Source organism: Dunckerocampus dactyliophorus, chromosome 14 (assembly GCF_027744805.1).
Source record: "Dunckerocampus dactyliophorus isolate RoL2022-P2 chromosome 14, RoL_Ddac_1.1, whole genome shotgun sequence".
Classification (NCBI taxonomy): Eukaryota; Metazoa; Chordata; class Actinopteri; order Syngnathiformes; family Syngnathidae; genus Dunckerocampus; species Dunckerocampus dactyliophorus.
The window spans coordinates 21,732,781-21,752,124 of record NC_072832.1 but is presented as its reverse complement, the minus strand read 5'-3'; the positions used below and the strand labels follow the sequence as shown (position 1 = coordinate 21,752,124).

Genomic DNA, 19,344 nt, shown 5'->3' with positions numbered 1-19,344 from the left:
CAAATGCTTGATTGCAGTTGTTGCTGCTAAGGGTGGCCCAACCATTTATTAAGTTTAAGGGGCAATCACTTTTTCACACAGGGCCATGTACAGTAGGTTTGGATTTTTTTCTCTTTTAATAATAAAAAGTTGCATTTTAATACTGCATTATGTGTTCAGTTGTGTTGTCACTGACTAATAGTTACATTTGTTTAATGATCTGAAACATTCAAACATGACAAACATTCAAAAAAAGAAATCAGGAAGAGTGCAAACACTTTTTCACACCGCTGTATAAGAAGCTGCTGACATAAGTTACACTTCACTTTCTGGAGTCATCTTTAACTTTTTCAGAATACTTTCACACTTTGGATGTTTTTTTAGTAGCCATTCTGAACCAATAAGTCTGTCTGTTGACAGACTTCCTAGCATTCAAAGCTAGCGTTCACCTCAGCTATGTACTGTAGCTGACTTCCGGTTCCGGTTGCCATTTTGTAACTTAGCAAACTAGGTTCTTTGTTGGAAGAACGTTAATTAATAAAAATACATGAACACAGTTGGACTCATGCTGTGCATTAATAACATGACAAGACTCACACCATATTGTACTCTAACCAGAAAATCTGCGTAAACCGCTGCAAACTTTGGCGTAAATTTTTTATGTTAACTGAAAAACATGATAATTGTGGCAGATGCTGACCAAGGTCGCACTGTATATTACTATGTGTCAGTAACGTTACATTGAAGTACGCTGTCAGTGCGAAAGTGTGAGTCTGTGTTATGTCTTATTTATCTTTAAAATACCAAATTTTCTATTATTACATCTACAGTACTATATTGGGTGATAGGAGTCTAAAGATGACTATAGGGGTGTTATTTCATGTCTAGAGGGCTCTAATAATGTTTGAATGCATATTTAGAAAGTCTATCTTGCTATGTTCTAACTATGAAAATATTCTATTTATAAAGAATGGATCCTACTTCATGGAAATTCACAGTCTGGAACCCATTAACTGCGATAAATGAGGCATTACTGTATATTATTTTATATATAATATTGTAGAGCATAGTTTCCCAAATTGTAATGGGGATACGTAAATAAAAATGAAAAACAATTATCACCTAACACACTCACAATTACGCTTTTTCATTTAATTTGGTATTCCCTTGCCCTTTCAATTTGGTATTAAATTAATATGCAGACTTACCATAGCCATCGTGATGGGACAAAAAAAGTGATGCTCAAATTCAACTCCTTCAAACAAAAGCATGCCAACATCAGACTGGACTAAAAGATGTGTAGAATGATTACTTATCTATTTATCAGTGCTCATGTGACACTTTATCAAAATGTGACCATGCAAAATACAAATTTTTGACCAGGAATTACTATAAAATTAATTAACCCACCAATTATGTTCAGTAACCCGCGACCCTAGTGAGGATAAGCGGCGTCGAAGATGGGTGGAATTATCTTCAGTATTTCAAGTTAATTAAGATAAAAAGGTGTATGTTTTTTAAGTGTTGCAGGAGTAGGGGGTACATAGCTTCAGGTCAAATGTCTGACGGGATATGCGACTGTAAAAAGTTTGGGAACCACTGTTGTAGAGGCAATACAGGAAGTCGGCAAGCAATGCACATTCTGTTTTTTTATAACTGATTGCAAAATTGTACTGAGATCAGGTAGCTCCCACTAAATTGTTGACATTTATGACACTTGGAGACCCGTCTAAATACATTCGGTGTCAGGATGCTGGTCAACCGCTGGTCAACCGTCGTACATATTTGAAATAAAAATTCCTATTGGAAAAATGTTCATATTAGAGTGTTGCAGTAAATTGTCAGAACCATAAAACCATCATTAACTGGTCAGGCAATTGTTGGCGTTCATGACTGATTTTATGAGACTTTGTGATTGAGTGCAGTTTTGGGCTGACAAACTATCACCAAGTCAAATTGTAAAGTGAGTGAAAAAAGGATGCAAAGAGAGTGAAATCTCCTCTTTATCCATCCACTTTGTGGTGGACACAACACCTTAACTGGCTGAGAGGATTGTCCCTTAGAGCACCCTGGTCTGTGGGTCTCCCAATTAGGCCAATTATACCTTCTACAACACAAGGGCCAGTTACGCAAAATGGTGTTACGCCCTCACTAAAATTGGTGTCACTGCGTCCACACACTGAGAGAAAACTGCAGCGTCAGTTAATGGGCGCCACATGCAAACTAATTACACTGGGTCATAGGTGGCCGAGGATGAGAGGGAGAGTGACAAGGGTCAAAACATGGCTGACAGCAGGCCATTACAGTGGCAAAGAAGTTAACATGGAGGATTTTTGCATCAGGTGATCTTCATTCATTTAACCTTTTCTGCCTACAAATTTTAGAATCTTAGTTTGCATTGAGGTAAGATATTGTTTCACACAGCCACGTCCAAAGCCCTGGGGGCCATTTAAAAAAATACTGTATATAATTTAAAGAGAAAACTAAAAAGAAAAAATCAACAGGAAAACTGGAAAGAATAAACAAGTACAAGTTATTTATTTAAAGTCGTAATGTTATGAGAAACTAACATAGACAAAACAATGAATAGAGTTGTAATTTTTGCTAACTGTTATGTTACGAGAATAAAGTCAAAATATTATGGGAATAAAGTAGGGATGCTGCGATTGATCGGCCACCGCTCTATAATGGCTGATGTTCGTGGAAAAGCACGTGATTGGCATACGCCGATTATTGCCTTTCAACGCCAATCACAAAAGCCGATCACCTCTGGCTAGTACTATTACAGCCTTCAGCCTATCACGATCCCTATGTGCAGTGTAGTGTCTTCCTCTGACGTCTTGGAGAAGCGTCCCCCGCTCACTTTCCTTCACACTGGGCAGGCGTGCCAAAGCCAAAAAAAACATGTCTGCCATGTGGAAATTATCTGCCATTTGTGAAACTGATATAAAATGAAAAACACTGAAATATCTTGCAGGGGTAGTACGTTAATAAGCTGTAATTTAATACGGCATTTGAAGAACAAACACTTGACAGAGCATTGTGAGTTTTCGAGGCTCACAGTGCAGCATCAAACGGCAGCTAGCGCAGCCAATACTCGTCCGTATGTGCATGACAGTCAGAAGGCTAAGCAAATAACCTAAAAAATAACAGAATTAATAGGACTTGATGATCAAGATACAGAGTTCACCAACTGCTCTCTCACTTTCTGCCCACCTATGTGCTGCCTGGAAGTCCTGCTAGAGCTCCACTAGACAAAGTACTCTCACATAAAAGTCTCCTTAAAGACTAAAGCAGTCACAAGGTTGGTAGTGGTCGTGATTGTGTCTAATCTTTTCTGAATACTTCTTTAAGCTCATGGTACTAAGGAATAGATGACGTCTAACTCTTGAGATTTCTGGAGAACTGAAGAAGATGAGCAGCTAGTGGAACGCAAACAATGCCAGTGGCAACGCACACTCCAACTACGGATAGAGGAGTTGAAACCTTCAACCTTCAACATTCAGAGTTATAAGATCCATCCATCCATTTTCCATGCCGCTTATCCTCATTAGGGTCGCGGAAGTATGCTGGAGCCTGTCCCAGCTGACTTCGGGCGAGAGGCAGGGTACACCCTGGACTGGTGTACCCCGTCTTATCTTATCAGTTATAAGATAAATAACACAATAACTAAATAACTTCAAGTATCATTTGAATTTGAAGTATATCCTGGTTTTCGGTAATCCAAATATGGTCATCCTAAAACACACATCCTAATACTACACACATGCAAGAGAACCCATTTCTAATCGCATAATCTAGGTTTGTTAATCTGATCTTTAAAAACCTGTGGTGTGCTCAAAAGCTAGTTTGAAGACAATTCATACAATAATGTGTTTTTTCAATCATGGAAAATAGTATAGTATGGGATCTTAAATGCGTAACTTTTTTCCGGCTATTTTTGATATTTTTCTTTCTCAGTGACCATAAAAATGATGACCGGTTCATGACTTTATACCGTTAAACTTGCAAAATCTCCCACTGTATCTAGCATTTAATATGGAATTTTGAAACTTTAGACACTAAGGTGTCTTTGTAAAACGTCATCAGATTTGTCATGGTAATACAGTTTATTGAATATCAATTAGTTCTTTTGGAATGCAGAGACACGAGAACCAGCGAAATATCAGTCAGTTGCTTTAGCATTGTTACAATAAATGTATGGAAGTTTCTAAAAAAAAAAAGGTTTTCCATTTAACGTTTAAAATGTATTAACTGTACGTAAATTCTGACGTCTTTGAACATCAACTTCTAACGCTCATTCAGGAGATCTTGCGTGTCCTCTTTAAGTGGGCGGTACGCTACATTTCTATTGGCTCTGGGTTGAACTTTTGTCATCTTTGTGATTGGCTGGATACTGCAGTGAAAGAGAAAAACTTCAGGAAGTAATTTTTATTTCGTTGTTACTTATTTTGTAAACCCGCCAGTGTAAAGGTTTTGTAAACTGAAATTATTTTTCCCTTTGGGAGTTGCGCACGTCAGCTCTATTATAACCTTCTTACACAGACACTGACGAAACTCGCTGCGAATTCTCTCAGCAGGTTTGTACATGATGTTTTTAGCGTCGATGCTACTTGCATGGCTAACATAGCGGCTACTCGAAGATGATATTAAACCACAACATGTTACTACTGAGAGAAGTACTGCAGAGACTGTTGCTCTCTTCGTGGTGATATTATAAGGTTTGTTGTGTCCATCATGACAGAATTTACAGAAATGCAACGAAACTGCTGAACGTTTTTTCAGCGTTTTAGCATGGCCATATTTCAGTGAATTTGAACTCAAATTAAAGTCATGGTTCGTTCCGATAGGATGAAGTTCTAAATATATTTTTTCTTAGTCCAAACACGTCGCTTTCCCCACAAATCAAAGGCGAAATTTCTGACAGAAAAACAGTGATGTTAATAGGGGCTTTAACACACCAAATCACCAATGATGTCATCCTTTAACCTGATATATATATGTATGTATGTATGTATGTATGTATGTGTGTATGAGAAAGCTACGTTTTGACACATGATGTTTGTAATATGTTAAGGTTCAATGGCACCGCCTAAAAAGAAGGGATTACCAAAACCGCTGCCGGATGGCTTCATACTGACAGACCTGGAGAAGAAGAAATGGAGGCTGGGAAAAATAATTGGTCAAGGTGGCTTTGGACTGATCTACCTTGGTAATCAACACACATGTCTGACAACTTGACACACACACACAGGGCTCCAGATGATCTTTTTTTTACGCGGAGCACAGTGGCCCCTAACTTAAAATTTTATGAGCGCAAATAGAAAATTTAGGGGCGCACACCAAAATTGACTTGCAAAGTAAATATTTACATTTCTTCTTACTGTAATACTGGTAAACACATGAAAAATAAATGGCAACTGTTTTCCTTAACCACCCTGTTTTTGTTCCTAACATTCTGGAAGGCCTCTTTGGTGCCATCATATACACCTTAAAATGAAATCACATGTGATTTCTACAAGGAATGCGATCGATCGGCCACCGATCAGTATCGGACGATTTCAGTAAACACATGATTGGCATATGCCGATAAATGCCTTTCAAAGCCGATACAAAGAAATCATTGCCGTACAGCAGTAAACCCTACATGTCTGCTGTGTCACGTAGTGTTGCAAACACCCGTATTGAGCCAACACGGGACGCACTTTGTCCCTTATTGCCGCGAGAATCAAAACCACTCTGTAAAACCGTCAATGGCTTCAGATTGACACAGGCTACATGTGCGGGAAGATGAAAAATATACTCCCATTGTCTCAAATTTTTAGTTGCAGTCTGGAGCCCTGACAGTGACATGCAGTAAGGTTCATGGCTGGTGAGGAACTCACTGCTTTTGGATTTTTTTTTGTTAATACATGTTGCTCATTAAAATAACCAAGAGCAGAATAATTCACTTTGGTTAAAAAAAAAAAAGGTTTTCAAAATGATTTAGACACTGTACACAGTGCACAGTGATACGAAGAGAAAATGACGCACAGTGATTGAGAGGTCTGACTTTTTTGTGGGCAATGGTTTTGTGATGCAAATGTGTTACACTTTTGAGTGCATATTATTTTGAGAAGGAAAATGCTTACCTAAAGAGACTCCAGCAACTAGCCAGAGTTAATTTTCTCCACAACAAAAAACGACCAGAACTCAGCTCACATAACGAAGTGGGAAACAGTCACTGTTGATACACTACACTGCTGATGGGGATGTCGTACAACTTCATGTCAAAAAAATCCCAACTATCCCTTTAAAGCAGTAAACGATGTTAAATGTTGCTTAGTGTTCTTATCAATTACAGTAAAAGCACTGAGATGATTCACTTGTTAGGTAATAATAATCCCCCAGGAAAATTTTCACGACATTATCTAGTTCAGGAAATTTGAGAATTTTCTCATATTCACACTTTTTTTTTGGCTGGGGGGTATATAAACATGGCTATGTAACTAGCAACTTAAGATGACAGATAACTAACAGATTTCAAAAGCAGGAAAAAAGTGGCCTATATTACATACTAACATTTTGTAAAAATGGAAAAAGAAAAATAAAAGGATGTGGAGGGCCCCTATGACTAGGTTTGTCTTGGGCCCACAAATGATTAATACGCCCCTGGTCACATTGGTACAGACGTTATTTGTTGTTTGACGTTCCTGATTCTGATCGCTTAGAGGATGTCTGATGTAGCACATCAAAGACGTGTGAACATGACATTACATACAACATCATGTTGATCGTGCACCCTCCTTTACATGATCTCATTGTGTTGCAAATGTTGCACTGAGCCGACTGCTCTTTTTTATGTAGTTAAGCCAAACTTTTTAGCTGCTTCTCCTTCGATGGTGCTCGACGGCTTCTTGTTGGGTGTTTCAGGCTATTTCTTCCAGTTGGCGAAGTGGGCATCCAAACTAGGAATCAAAATAAAAACATTCCAACAATCCCAGGAGAATGGTAATGTTAGTCCCGGTTCCCATCGATGCTCGAGACTTGATGCCCAGCCCTAGCCATTAGCCAACTCCATGCGCACTCAGACGGTAGGCGGGGTTTGCACACTAAGCTGAGAAGCCATGCTCATGGTGGTCTCACATTAGGTTTCTTCCCTTTATTTGATCAAGAACTCTGGAAAGAAAATGGTAAAAACAATCGGAATCATACAGAAAATACATTTATGATACAGTTCAATGGACAAATATTAATATTTATTTTTGTATTTTTATTTTCATCAAGCTTCCCCCTGCCTACCGCACGTCACTTGCATGTCGACTTAAGAGGTGTAGGTATGGTAAATTGGAGCATTTCCAAATTTGTTTACAATCCATGTACTGTACATGTTGTACATTTCTTGACTGGGTTCAAGGGTTGTTATGCAGTATTATGTATGACATCATAACATGCCTGCGTGTCATGTTCTCGTTCTTGTCTGTTTCATGTCAACTTTAAGCATCCAACATCGTAGGTGGCCCTGTTTCAGCGGACACTGATTTTGTGATTAAAGTGGTGAGTGTAATTGAAAACTTTTCTATACATCATAGCTATGTCATAGCCTATGTTTCCACTAGGTTTACATATTTGGGGTGGATCCGGGAAATTATTTCTGTTCTGGTCTGATGCTATATATAAAATAAAATTAAATGAACTAATATAATGGTAGGGGGAAACATCTATATGTAATAGCTTCATGGATACTGTCTTTATTACTATTACTGCCGATATGCTGTAGACATTAGTCATTTTTATTTGATGAATTGAGCTTTCATGGATTTGTTTGCTGGGTTGTTTTTTGCAGGAGTACCAAGATAATGGGCCCCTGTTCTCTGAGCTCAAATTCTACCAAAGGGCAGCCAAACCAGAGAGCAGTGAGTACTAGCACATGTTCAGGCAGCAGCTTGGTGATGTACAAGTGTGCTTTGATGAAGATGTCTACTGACACAGAAGCTCTTCTACCTGAGTCACAGTATATATAATAAATGCGCAGCTAAGTGACAGCTAGCCCCCTGTTTTGTTCGAGTTTACCATCACCTTATTCTGGAGGAGAATCAGAGTAACCTCTCACACGCCTGAAATAAAACTAAATTAAACTTTTTATTAAGGGAGAAAAAAACAAACCCACATGCCCTGTGTGGAAAAAGTAATTGCCCCCTCTCGTTAAAACATAACTGTGGTTTATCACACCTTAAATTTTAATTTAATATCTTAAATTTACTTAATTTATCTAGCCACACCCAGGCCTACAATATTCTACATTGACCACTAGGTGTTAGTAATGTTACTGTGCGACACACAAGCACTAGACTTGACGGCCGGAACAACAGGCTTTTATTGTAGCTTTCAATGATCTCACAACAGGCACAATAATCGCTAACACGGGCTACTGTTGCGACCGTAACCCAAGCCAGGCTAAAACGCAACTCTGAACCCCTGACATCACTTCTTGTCCTGTAGCACCGAACACACAAAAGTATAAATCTTATTTATGTCATAAAATGGCTTATTTTCTGTTATGTCTACTATTGGGTTATAGGTAGGAATGTAAGTCTTTTTGTGATAAACGATTCGATTTTAATCTTCATACACACGTAACGATACGATTCAAAAACGATATTTTTTAAAAACAGAACGATCGATACGATTTGATACAGTGTACAAATGATACGATTTGATTCGATTCAATTCTACGGTTAATGTTTGTTAATGTAGACATTAATCTTACATTATAAAATAAAGATAGCAATTATATGAAAGTACAGTATTTTCTAATGTGTAAAAGAGCACATATTCCCAAGCATGCTGTAAGGCACTGGCAAAAATAAAGTCAACACAATAACAATGTATGTATTGTTTACACACACACACCAAAAAAAAAAAGACTTGCTTTTTCTTTGATGGGATCAATATTTTACATTCTATATTTTCATATCTATATTTTTATACCTGTTAAATTTGGATTTGGAACATTTAAGTTTTCCATCCATCCATCCATTTTCTATACCGCTTCTCCTCATTAGGGTCGCGGGGGTATGCTGGAGCCTATCTCAGCTAACTTTGGGTGAGAGGCGGGGTACACCCTGGACTGCCAGCCAATGGCAGGGCACATATAGACAAACAACCATTCACACTGACATTCATACCTATGGACAATTTAGAGTCACCAATTAACCTAACATGCATGTTTTTGGAATGTGGGAGGAAACCGGAGTACCCGGAGAAAACCCCCACACACACGGGGAGAACATGCAAACTCAGAGATGCCCCAAGGGAGAATCGAACCCAGGTCTTCCCGATCTCCAGACTGTGACTGTGTAGACTGAGTGGCTAACGTGCTAACCACTAGACCACCGTGCGGCCCCATTTAAGTTTTAACATGTCTTAATGTTGCTTAGGTTGCGTATACTGTGTGCAATGACAATAAGCTTGCATCCATCCATCCATCCATTTAATAAAATATAACAATGAAAAAATACAAGTTTTAATCTCTTGTCCAATTAATAATACAAAATAAATAGTGCAAAGCCCCTTAAGTAATGACACATCTCTTCCAAGCACCGATTAGTAAAATCAGTAAGTACTTGCCACATGAGTGTGACAAAAATGCTGTTTTATCTTGGAAAGTAAACAATCCCATACTCAAAATATCATAATAATGGTAATCATACAATATTTCAGACTGAGCATAGTGTTTTCAACAATCCAAGCGCAACATTTCAAAGTAATCAAGTTACAAAGCATAAAAGTTACCATACTCGCCTTTGTTGGTCTGGCTGCTCAAGCAACGATTACTATTGCAACAACAGATCATCAATAGGGTAAAACTAACCTGTTTCACGCTGGACGGTCTCAACCCAGATCAGGTTTTTTATTAGTGGGTGAACAATCAAACACTTGGTGAATTCTGTTTGGACCCTTCTTGAAATGAATCCGTAGACGTTCGGTGTTCTAGCTCGCCGGCTGACTGGCCAGCGCTAGCTAGATTGCTAGTAATTAGCGGCCGGCGCTAGCTAGCTAGCTAGCAGCCAGTGCGTATTGACGGCAGCCTAAGCCCCAGCATAGTTTATAAGACACTGTCAAGCGATTGCTTCTCTCGCGTTACCCAGTACATGTCTCCACAATCGATTAATCAAAAATTCATGGCTGATTATTATTCATATAGCATTCTTTTATTGGCTAATTGGAATTGTTAGTTAGCTCTGACATAATGCCTATTTTTCAATAAAGAAATGACAACAAAATAGCACAACATGACGGCACATGCTTTAAGAGGGGAGCTGCTTTGTAGATGAAGTGCAATTAAATGTAGTCAGTCATAGAAATAAAACCGAAATACATCACCGCTCTTTTTGTTTACTCAAAGTAGCAGTAATACGATGACTGTGGGACACCGATGCACTATGGTAACAACTTGGCCAACAACATCCTAATCACTTGTCTGACTTTGTTTTAGTTGAAAAATGGATGGGAAGTGGAAGACCTGAACACCTTGGCATACCATCATACTGGGGAACAGGATTGGCTGAGCATAATGACCTCAGGTATTGATGTATTCTGGTATTAATGTGAGCCTGAATGCTTTGATGTGTGTGAGGCTTCAGATCCAGATATGCAAAAGATATGCACATTTTATGTATTCTTAGCCTAAATTAGTCATTTTCAAGCATAAAATGACAATCACTGAAAATACAAATACTGTATAAGGAATTCAGAAGACTCATTCAAAAATGTGATATGTAGAGTCATGGTCAAACGTTTTGAGAATGACACATATTCATTTTCACAAAGTATGCTGCCTCAGTTTTTAAATGGCAATTTGCATATACTCCAGAATGTTACAAAGCGTGGTAAGATGAATGGCAATGAATTGCAAAGTCCCTCGTAGTCATGAAAATGAACTGTATCCCAAAAAAACACTTCCACTGCAAACGAAAAGGTTGTTTTGTGTTTGCGTTTGTCATGTTAGTGATTCTCCGGTTAACATAGGTGATAGTGTTGGATGAAGATGACTCTGTCATGCTGATTGAGTTAGAATAACAGACTCGAAGCTCTAAAAGGGTTGTCCTTGAAATTGTTGTTTTTCTTCTGCTTACCATGGTTACCTGCAAGGAAACACATACAGTCATCATTGATTATCAGAAAGACTTCACATGCAAGGATATTGCTGCCAGTATCATTGCACCTAAACCACCCATTCATGAGATCATTAACGACTTGCAGGAGAGAGGTTGTGAAGAAGGCTTCAGGGTGCCCAAGAAAGTCGAGCAAGCATCGGGACAGTCTCTGAAAGTTGATTTAGTTGATCAATTTTGCACAGCCAGGAATAAATAATGGCCCCGCAACATACTAGGAGAGCAACTTCTCCCAACCATCCAAGAACAGTTGGGTCACTTTTTCCAGCATGATGGAGAACCTTGCCATAAGGCAAAAGTGGGGAACAAAATCATCAACATTTTGGGTCCATGGTCAGGCAACTCCTCAGACCTTAATCCCTTTGAGGACTTGTGGACTGTCCCCAAGAAGCAGGTGGACAAACAAAAACCTGTGAATTTTGACAAACTTCAAGCATTGAGGATGTAAGAATGGGCTGCCATCAGTCAGGATGTGGCCCAGAAGTGCATTGACAGCATGCCATGGTTAAAAAAAAGATGACAATATATTGCAATCTACTAAGCTAATTTTTACTGCGTGACACACTTCTGCAATCTTCTGTGTTTGCTCGTCGCCCCGCCTCCACCTACCAAGACAAAAGCCTGTATGAAAAAGTGTGTGAATCCTCTTCTGTTTGGAGGCGAGAGACAAGGAAACATGCACTTGGAAATGTATTGAGGCCGGCAAAATTATCGAGTTCATTTTTATTATGTGATTTAATTTACAGTCAACAAAAACATGAATGCAACACTTTTGCTTTTGCTCCCATTTTTTAGATAAACTCAAAAATCTAAAACTTTTTCCACCATTTCTCTCAAATATCCTTCACAAATCTGTCTAAATCTGTGATAGTGAACACTTCTCCTTTGCTGAGATAATCCATTTGTGCCATATCAAGATGTGTATGACCACTATTTGCCTTATGTAGTGCAATACATCTCCTTCGCATAGAGTTGATCAGGTTGTCAATTGTGGCCTGTGGAATGTTGGTCCACTCCTCTTCAATGGCTGTGCGAAGTTGCTGGATATTGGCAGGAAATGGTACACGCTGTTGTATACGCCAATCCAGAGCATCCCAAACATGCTCAATGGGTGACATGCCCACTGAGTATGCTGGGCATGAAAGAACTGGGACGTTTTCAGCTTCCAAGAATTGTGTACAGATCCTTGCAACATGGGGCCGTGCATTGTCCTGCTGCAACATGAGGTGATGTTCTTGGATGTATGGCACAACAATGGGCCTCAGGATCTCATCACGGTATCTCTGTGCATTCAAAACGCCATCAATAAAATGCACCTGTGTTCTTCGTCCATAACAGACGCCTGCCCATACCATAACCCCACCGCCACCATGGGCCACTCGATCCACAACATCTGCCCTGAATAGTGTAAACCGGGATTCATTCGTGAAGAGAACACCTCTCCAACGTGCCAGACGCCATCGAATGTGAGCATTTGCCCATTCAAGTCGGTTACGACGACGAAGCGGAGTCAGGTCTAGACCCCGATGAGGACGACGAACATGCAGATGAGCTTCCCTGAGATGGTTTCTGACAGTTTGTGCAGAAATTCTTTGGTTATTCAAACCGATTGTTTCAGCAGCTGTCCGAGTGGCTGGTCTCAGATGATCTTGGAGGTGAACATGCTGGATGTGGAGGTCCTGGGCTGTTGTGGTTACACGTGGTCAGCTGTTGTGAGGCCGGTTGGATGTACTGCCAAATTCTCTGAAACGCCTTTGGAGACTGCTTATGGTAGAGAAATGAACATTCAATACACGAGCAACAGCTCTGGTTGACATTCCTGCTGTCAGCATGCCAATTGCACGCTCCCTCAAATCTTACGACATCTGTGGCATTGTGCTGTGTGATAAAACTGCACTTTTCAGAGTGGCTTTTTATTGTCGGCAGTCTAAGGCACACCTGTGCACTAATCATGTTGTCTAATCAGCATCTTAATATGGCACACCTGTGAGGTGGGATGGATTATCTCAGTAAAGGAGAAGTGCTCACTATCACAGATTTTGACAGATTTGTGAACAGTATTTGAGAGAAATGGTGATATCGTGTATGTGAAAAAAGTTTTATATCTTTGAGTTCATCATAAAAAAATGGGACCAAAAAAAAAGTGTTGCATTTATATTTTTGTTGAGTGTATTTTTTATCATCCCAGTCCTAGTGCCCACAAGACATTTTTTTTCCTGAACGAAAAGTCTTGCCACGTTTTAATCTTGCGAGATCTTGTGATGCAAGATCTTGTCATGCAAGATCTTGTCGAGGCCGTGCGACACTCCTACTGCACATTAAAAAAAAAACAAAACCTTTTTGTCTTAATTAACTTGAAATATTCAACATAATTAATTGGTTTATTAATTTTGTAGAAGTTCCATGTTAAAAATGTGCATTTTGAATGGTCACATTTTGATAAAGTTTCACATGAGCACTGATTAATAGGTAATCATTCTACATATCTTTTATTCCAGTCTGATGTTTGCATCCTTCTGTTTGAATGGGTTGAATTTGAGCTTTACTTTTTTCTTCACTCATGATGGCTATGGTTTAAGTCTGCATATTTAATACCAAATTAATACCTTCTTTGCTTCGGAGCTGAATAACACTGACAAGTTAACAGACTAGCGAACGGAAAAGAAGACGACTTTGTTTGTGTCGAATACAGAAGATGACGACTTTGATGGATTTGTGGATGAGGATTGATCAAAAATAACGTGAGTACATTCTAAAATCTAAGTACATTCTAAACTTAATAAGTACAACCGAACTCAGTTTTGCTCCTGCTGCCGCATGCATGCTAGCGTATTGTTTTTTTTTTTATTGTCGCGTCGCTGGAAGCACGTCCTGTTCCCAGCCTACTTTGCGGTAATGTTTTGGTGCAAATGCTCTCAAAGTTACATGTTTGACCAGGAAATAGCAAGTCCACAAAATCCGGCTTTTTTATGTGGAACAACTGACAGTTTGTGTGGATCTTGTGAATGATTGTGACTGAGCTAGGACTCAGTAATAAAGTGTACACACGACGGCTTCATTGATTGAAAAACGAAACTTTTTCGTGCATGAAGCTTCTACTTGAGTCAGTAATTTGGCCGCTATATACAGTCAGATATTAACCAAGACAGACAAAATGGGTGGCCGCTGGCCGTGTTGGACAAGTGACTGCTATACACAGAGTCTATAACATGTAAATTTGCTGCGGGGGATTTTTCAGTGGCTGCTATAGGCAGGTGGCCGTTCTATAAAGGTGGCCGCTAAGACAGGTTTGACTGTATATCATTTTATTCCTGTCATTCTTCTATTCATAAAAGATGTCAAAAATTAGCATATTTCTCATACCGTGGAAAATGGTGATTAATCATGATTAATTAATTTGAAAATTGAGTAATTTGATAAATAATGTTCATTTGACTGCCCTACTCTTTACATAAACTTAATGTAACTGTCAATAAAAGCCTTTGACACTTATGAAACGCTTGTAATTGTACTTCAGTATATCATAGTAACACCTGACAAAAATATTTCAAGAAGTAAACTTTGTGAAAATCAATACTTGTCATTCTCAAGGCTTCTGGCCTGACTGTAGTTATACACTGGTCACTAGGTGTCTGTAATTTTACATGGATGAAGCAATAACCACTGCAGGAAGGATAATGTCCAGGAAAAAAAAACTACAACTCTCGCAATGCTAACGTGTGAACCTTTGTTATGTCTTATTTATGTTTAATATGGATATTTTCTGTTATGTGGAAAGGTGACTACAGGGGTGTTATTTCATGTCTTGGTGGCTCTAATGTTGAGAAACATTAGAGCATAAAATGTTTTTTATGCTCCAACTTAAAAAATATTTCATTTACAAATAAGGAATCTTACTTCGCAGAAATGCACCACGGTCAGGTCTGGAACCAATTAACCACGCTAAAAGAGGGATTGCGCATACATATGCGTGCGCACACACTGAGCTTTTCCTCTTTGTTTAGGTATCGTTTTATGGTTATGGAGCGACTGGGCACTGACTTGCAGAAAATCTGTGAGCGCAATGGAGGTCGACTTAAGAAGGCCACTGTTCTCCGACTTGGTCAAGTACTGGTGAGTTACCAAGAGGTCACACAGACCAGACCTGCCAACATGTATGCGTTTTGATACTCTAGACCAGGGGTCACCAGCACAGTGCCCGCGGGCACCAGGTAGCCCCCCACGGCCACATGAGGCGCCCGCAGGCCTGCTTTTCATTCAGGTTTTCAGTTAATAATATGAGAACACTAGAAAGAAATGTATTCTGAAACAAAAAATGTGAGTTGTGGATACCAGCATTTTGTGAATGTTTTGGTAAAAAAAGCATATTTGATTTGTTTGGGTTGTAATAAGGTATGAAAATAATTTCTACAAAAATGAGTAGCTCTTGGCCATTTTCATTTTCTAAAAGTAGCTCTCGCAAGAAAAACGTTGGTGACCCCTGCTCTAGACACATTCTGACCCTTGAATATGCTTGTACACTTTGCTGCGCTACAGGTACGCATAAACTTGGAAGTTTTATTTGCATTTCTGGAAGTGTTGTTGGCATTTGTCAAAGTTTTGTTTTTGTGTCTTAATGATGCGTTTGCTTTTCTACTTCACTCTTTGGGTGAGGCCTCCTCCGAATGATGTCAGAAGCCTTTTTATTGGTCATTCTTGAATGCTGGGCTGACATCTTACACCCTCAAGAGATGAGAGAAAATACTAAAGGCAGTCTACATGGAAACTACTCGCCACCACAGAAACCGGCATGGTTATTGATAACTTTTCCATTTTAGTTGTATCTTCAAAGCAGCCTGTAATATGCAAACTGTTAGGTCATCTGGTCCCTGTTGCTGCTCAGAACGGACTAAAGACTAGATGAGCAAATAGCACTAAGCTAGCATGTTAAATAATGCTTGTTGATGTCTGTTTACGCTATCTGTAGTTCTTAGACAAAAACACATGATAAAACCACAGATCACGGGCTGCTTTGAAGCTATAACTAAGGCGAAAAAGTTGAGAACAACATTTCTCCGGTGTTGAGTAGGTGGCCACCATGTGTTGCTGGAAAGAGATGAGAAGCCATTTGTCGGCAGATGTGTCCTTGTAACCTTGCATTTTTAACCATAATAATATTAAATACTTTATTACGTTTGCCTACTTGTACAGCACTTTGGCCAACATGATTATTTTTACAATTGGCTTTATGAATAGATTTGGTAGGTTGTTTGGATATTTTTTTTAACTTCATTTTTTCCATTTTTCATTATACAAATACAAACAAAAAAACAAAAGGGGCACTGGTTCTAAAAAAATCCAAGCAAAATACATTGTTGTGATTTGGTTCAAGAGTCCTTGCCTTGATTTCCATTGAACAGTGTCCACGTTCTTGTCTTCAGTTGTCAATCTGTATGTCAATAGTTCCATATCATATATTGTGTCCATAATATTGAACCAGTCATCCGGTGTTTGTGTGTATATATACACTGCTCAAAAAAATTAAAGGAACACTTCGAAAACACATCAGATCTAAACTGGGGGAAAAATGATCTTGAATATCTTTCCTGATAATAATTGTGTGTGTGTATATATATATAAGATATATATATATTAGATATATATATATTAGATATCCTGCTGGGATAATAAGCTGGCCAAAGGAGGAAGTTCAGACCACAGATGTTAAAACACCGAAGCTACTCGCCATGCACGGAGGGTTCCACCCCAAATCCAGTATCCAGAGGCTATAAGTGCAAAGAGGGAGGCCGAGGATTAGTGAGCATCAGGACCACTGTCCAAGACGAAACATCCAAGCTCCACGAATACATCAAGAAGATGGTCCCAAGAGATGAAGCACATACTTTAAGTGAATGTCTCAGGCAGTGGAAACTGGAAAAGAAGGAGCTGGAGGAACCATCATGGGAGGAAAAAACCCTGCATGGAATGTACCACTGACAGATAGCTGAAGTGGCAGATATGAACAAGTCCTACCAATGGCTAGAGAGGGCTGGACTGGAGGACAGCACAGGAGCAGGCCTTGAGCACCAGAGCAATAGAGGCCCAGATCTACCACACCAGGCAGGATCCCAGGTGCAGGCTGTGCAAAGAGGCCCCTGAAACAGTCCAGCACCAAATAGCAGGGTGTAAGATACTGGCAGGAAAACAATACATGGAACGCCATAACCAAGTAGCCGGTACAGTGTACAGAAACATCTGTGCAGAATATGGACTGAAGACCCCTAGATCTCAATGGGAAACACCTCCTACAATACGCTAACATGCATGCACGTTAAAACATACACTAGCATGCATGCATGCTAAAAAGGCAGCGGGAGCAAAGCTGAGTTTGGTTGTACGTTATTGAAATATTTAACAATGTACTCACGTTATTTTTGATCAATCCTCATCCACAAATCCATCAAATCCAAAATGAACAGTGGGGTAAGTTCTCCATCAGAAATGATGCCGGCTTTTGCGAAAGCTCGAGCAACAGTTGCAAGCAGACACGTTAGCCCAAGCATCCACAATCCATTCAGAAATTGTGGCGTAACTCGATCGGCATTGCCTCCCAGTCTTAGTAAAGCTGTGTTCGCCATCTGTCATCCATCGCTCCCTGCTCGCAACTTCACTTTGAACGCCCTGTTCACACCGATGTCCTGTGGTTGGAGTTCTTTCATTAAGCCTCCCGGAATAATGGCAAGCTCCGAGTTTATTTGCTGCACTTTGTTTTTCACAGCGGATGTGAGATGGGCGCGCATGGAGTCACAGATCAACAGGGACGGTGACGCGTTGAAAAAAAAAACAAACATCCAGTCTTTTTCCGTACACGCAACTCAGCCACTCAGCCATTTCCTCCTCGTCCATCCAGCCCTTTTGATTGGTCTTAATGACTTCGGCTGGAAAACTTTTCTTTAGGCAGCGTCTTCCTCTTAAAAATCACCATAGGTGGCAGTTTCTGTCCATTACCATGGCAACCAAGCACAACAGTAAAAGTTGAGTTCTCGTGCCCCGTTGTGTGCATCGCTACCGTGCTGGTCCCCTTCTTCTCTACAGTGTGGTTCAACGTGATGTAGAAAGTGAGCGGCACGTTGTCCATGTTGGTGATGTGGTTGGGCTGGATGTGTTTGTCGGCAATTTTTTTTTACTGCGTTGCTGCACCACGGTAGTCCTTGCCCGGATGGATGGATGGCGGCGTTTCGTTGATCTTGAATTCTCTTGCGGCTGCTCGATTCCCATGTTCCTTCGCGTAACTGGCAGCTTGCAGTTTAAACTGTGCTTCATAAGCCTGTCTCTTTGTAAGTGGCATTTTCGAGGGTCCTTAGCCAAACCGACGTTGTTTTTCACAATGCACGTACTGGCACTATGTATTCCCTACTGGGGGCGTGCCTTTAGCGTCCTCTTTCACGCCCACCCTTCTCCCTTTTAACGTCCGCTTGCTGTCTGCAGTCACGTCCGCCTTTCGTCTATATAAACAGCGTGTTGGCAGGAAATGCTTCCAGTCAATTAAGCGGAGCGCTCATCAGTCACACGACAACATTTACAGAGTACAGATTTTGGAACTCGGTGCACACATAAGGCGCTCCCGTCCATTTTGGAGAAAATTTAAGACTTTTTAGTGCGCCTTATGGTCGTGAAAATACGTTACATTGAAGAGTGATGTGTTCACATCCAGAACGAATTGTACAAGTCTCCCAAAGTTTTGATTGGCTGTCAGAAGGGGAGGGAATTTGGGGGTGTCAGAGTACTATAGAAGAGGAAAAGCGCCTGGTGTTGATCGGGTACTCTTGCTAGTACCGGATTTTGCTAGTATTGAAGATAAACTCACATTAAACTCGATAAAACTCTATGCTAACTCGATAAACTCACATTGTCTAAATTAATGTAAACTTACCCAATATGTTTACTCTGGTGCCAACGAGTTCCCATGCCGCTGCTTTTTTCTTTACATCGCTGTATTCTTTTTTTTTTTTTTAATTTTTAGAAAGGTTGAGTAGGTCCGGGAAATTAATCTGTTTCATGTTCATTTTAATTGTGGAACATTACAAATAGTAGAACACAGTGAGCAAAAAGAAAGAAAAAATTGACAAACTATTGATGACAAAAAAAGCTGCATTGATAATCGTTTTATCATCGCATCGCAGGCCTCTGAATCGTAATCGCATTGAATCGTGAGGTGGCCAGAGATTGC

General features: G+C 39.8%; 1 protein-coding gene across 6 annotated transcripts in view; it reads left to right on the top strand.

Annotated features, from left to right (window-relative positions):
• The first annotated feature begins 4,359 nt into the window (after window positions 1-4,359).
• The window catches only part of vrk2 (VRK serine/threonine kinase 2), a 59,070-nt gene continuing 44,085 nt past the window's right edge, over window positions 4,360-19,344 (top strand). For 3 of the 6 annotated variants that reach the window (XR_008573582.1, XM_054798079.1, XM_054798081.1), the window contains exons 1-6: window positions 4,360-4,559; window positions 5,057-5,191; window positions 7,460-7,515; window positions 7,805-7,874; window positions 10,457-10,544; window positions 15,140-15,248. Coding sequence is in view for 5 of the 6 variants with exons in the window: in XM_054798079.1 (XP_054654054.1) it covers window positions 5,062-5,191; window positions 7,460-7,515; window positions 7,805-7,874; window positions 10,457-10,544; window positions 15,140-15,248 (453 nt within the window). In the remaining variant the exon portion in view is untranslated. The other 3 variants (XM_054798080.1, XM_054798082.1, XM_054798084.1) reach the window with 3 other exon arrangements.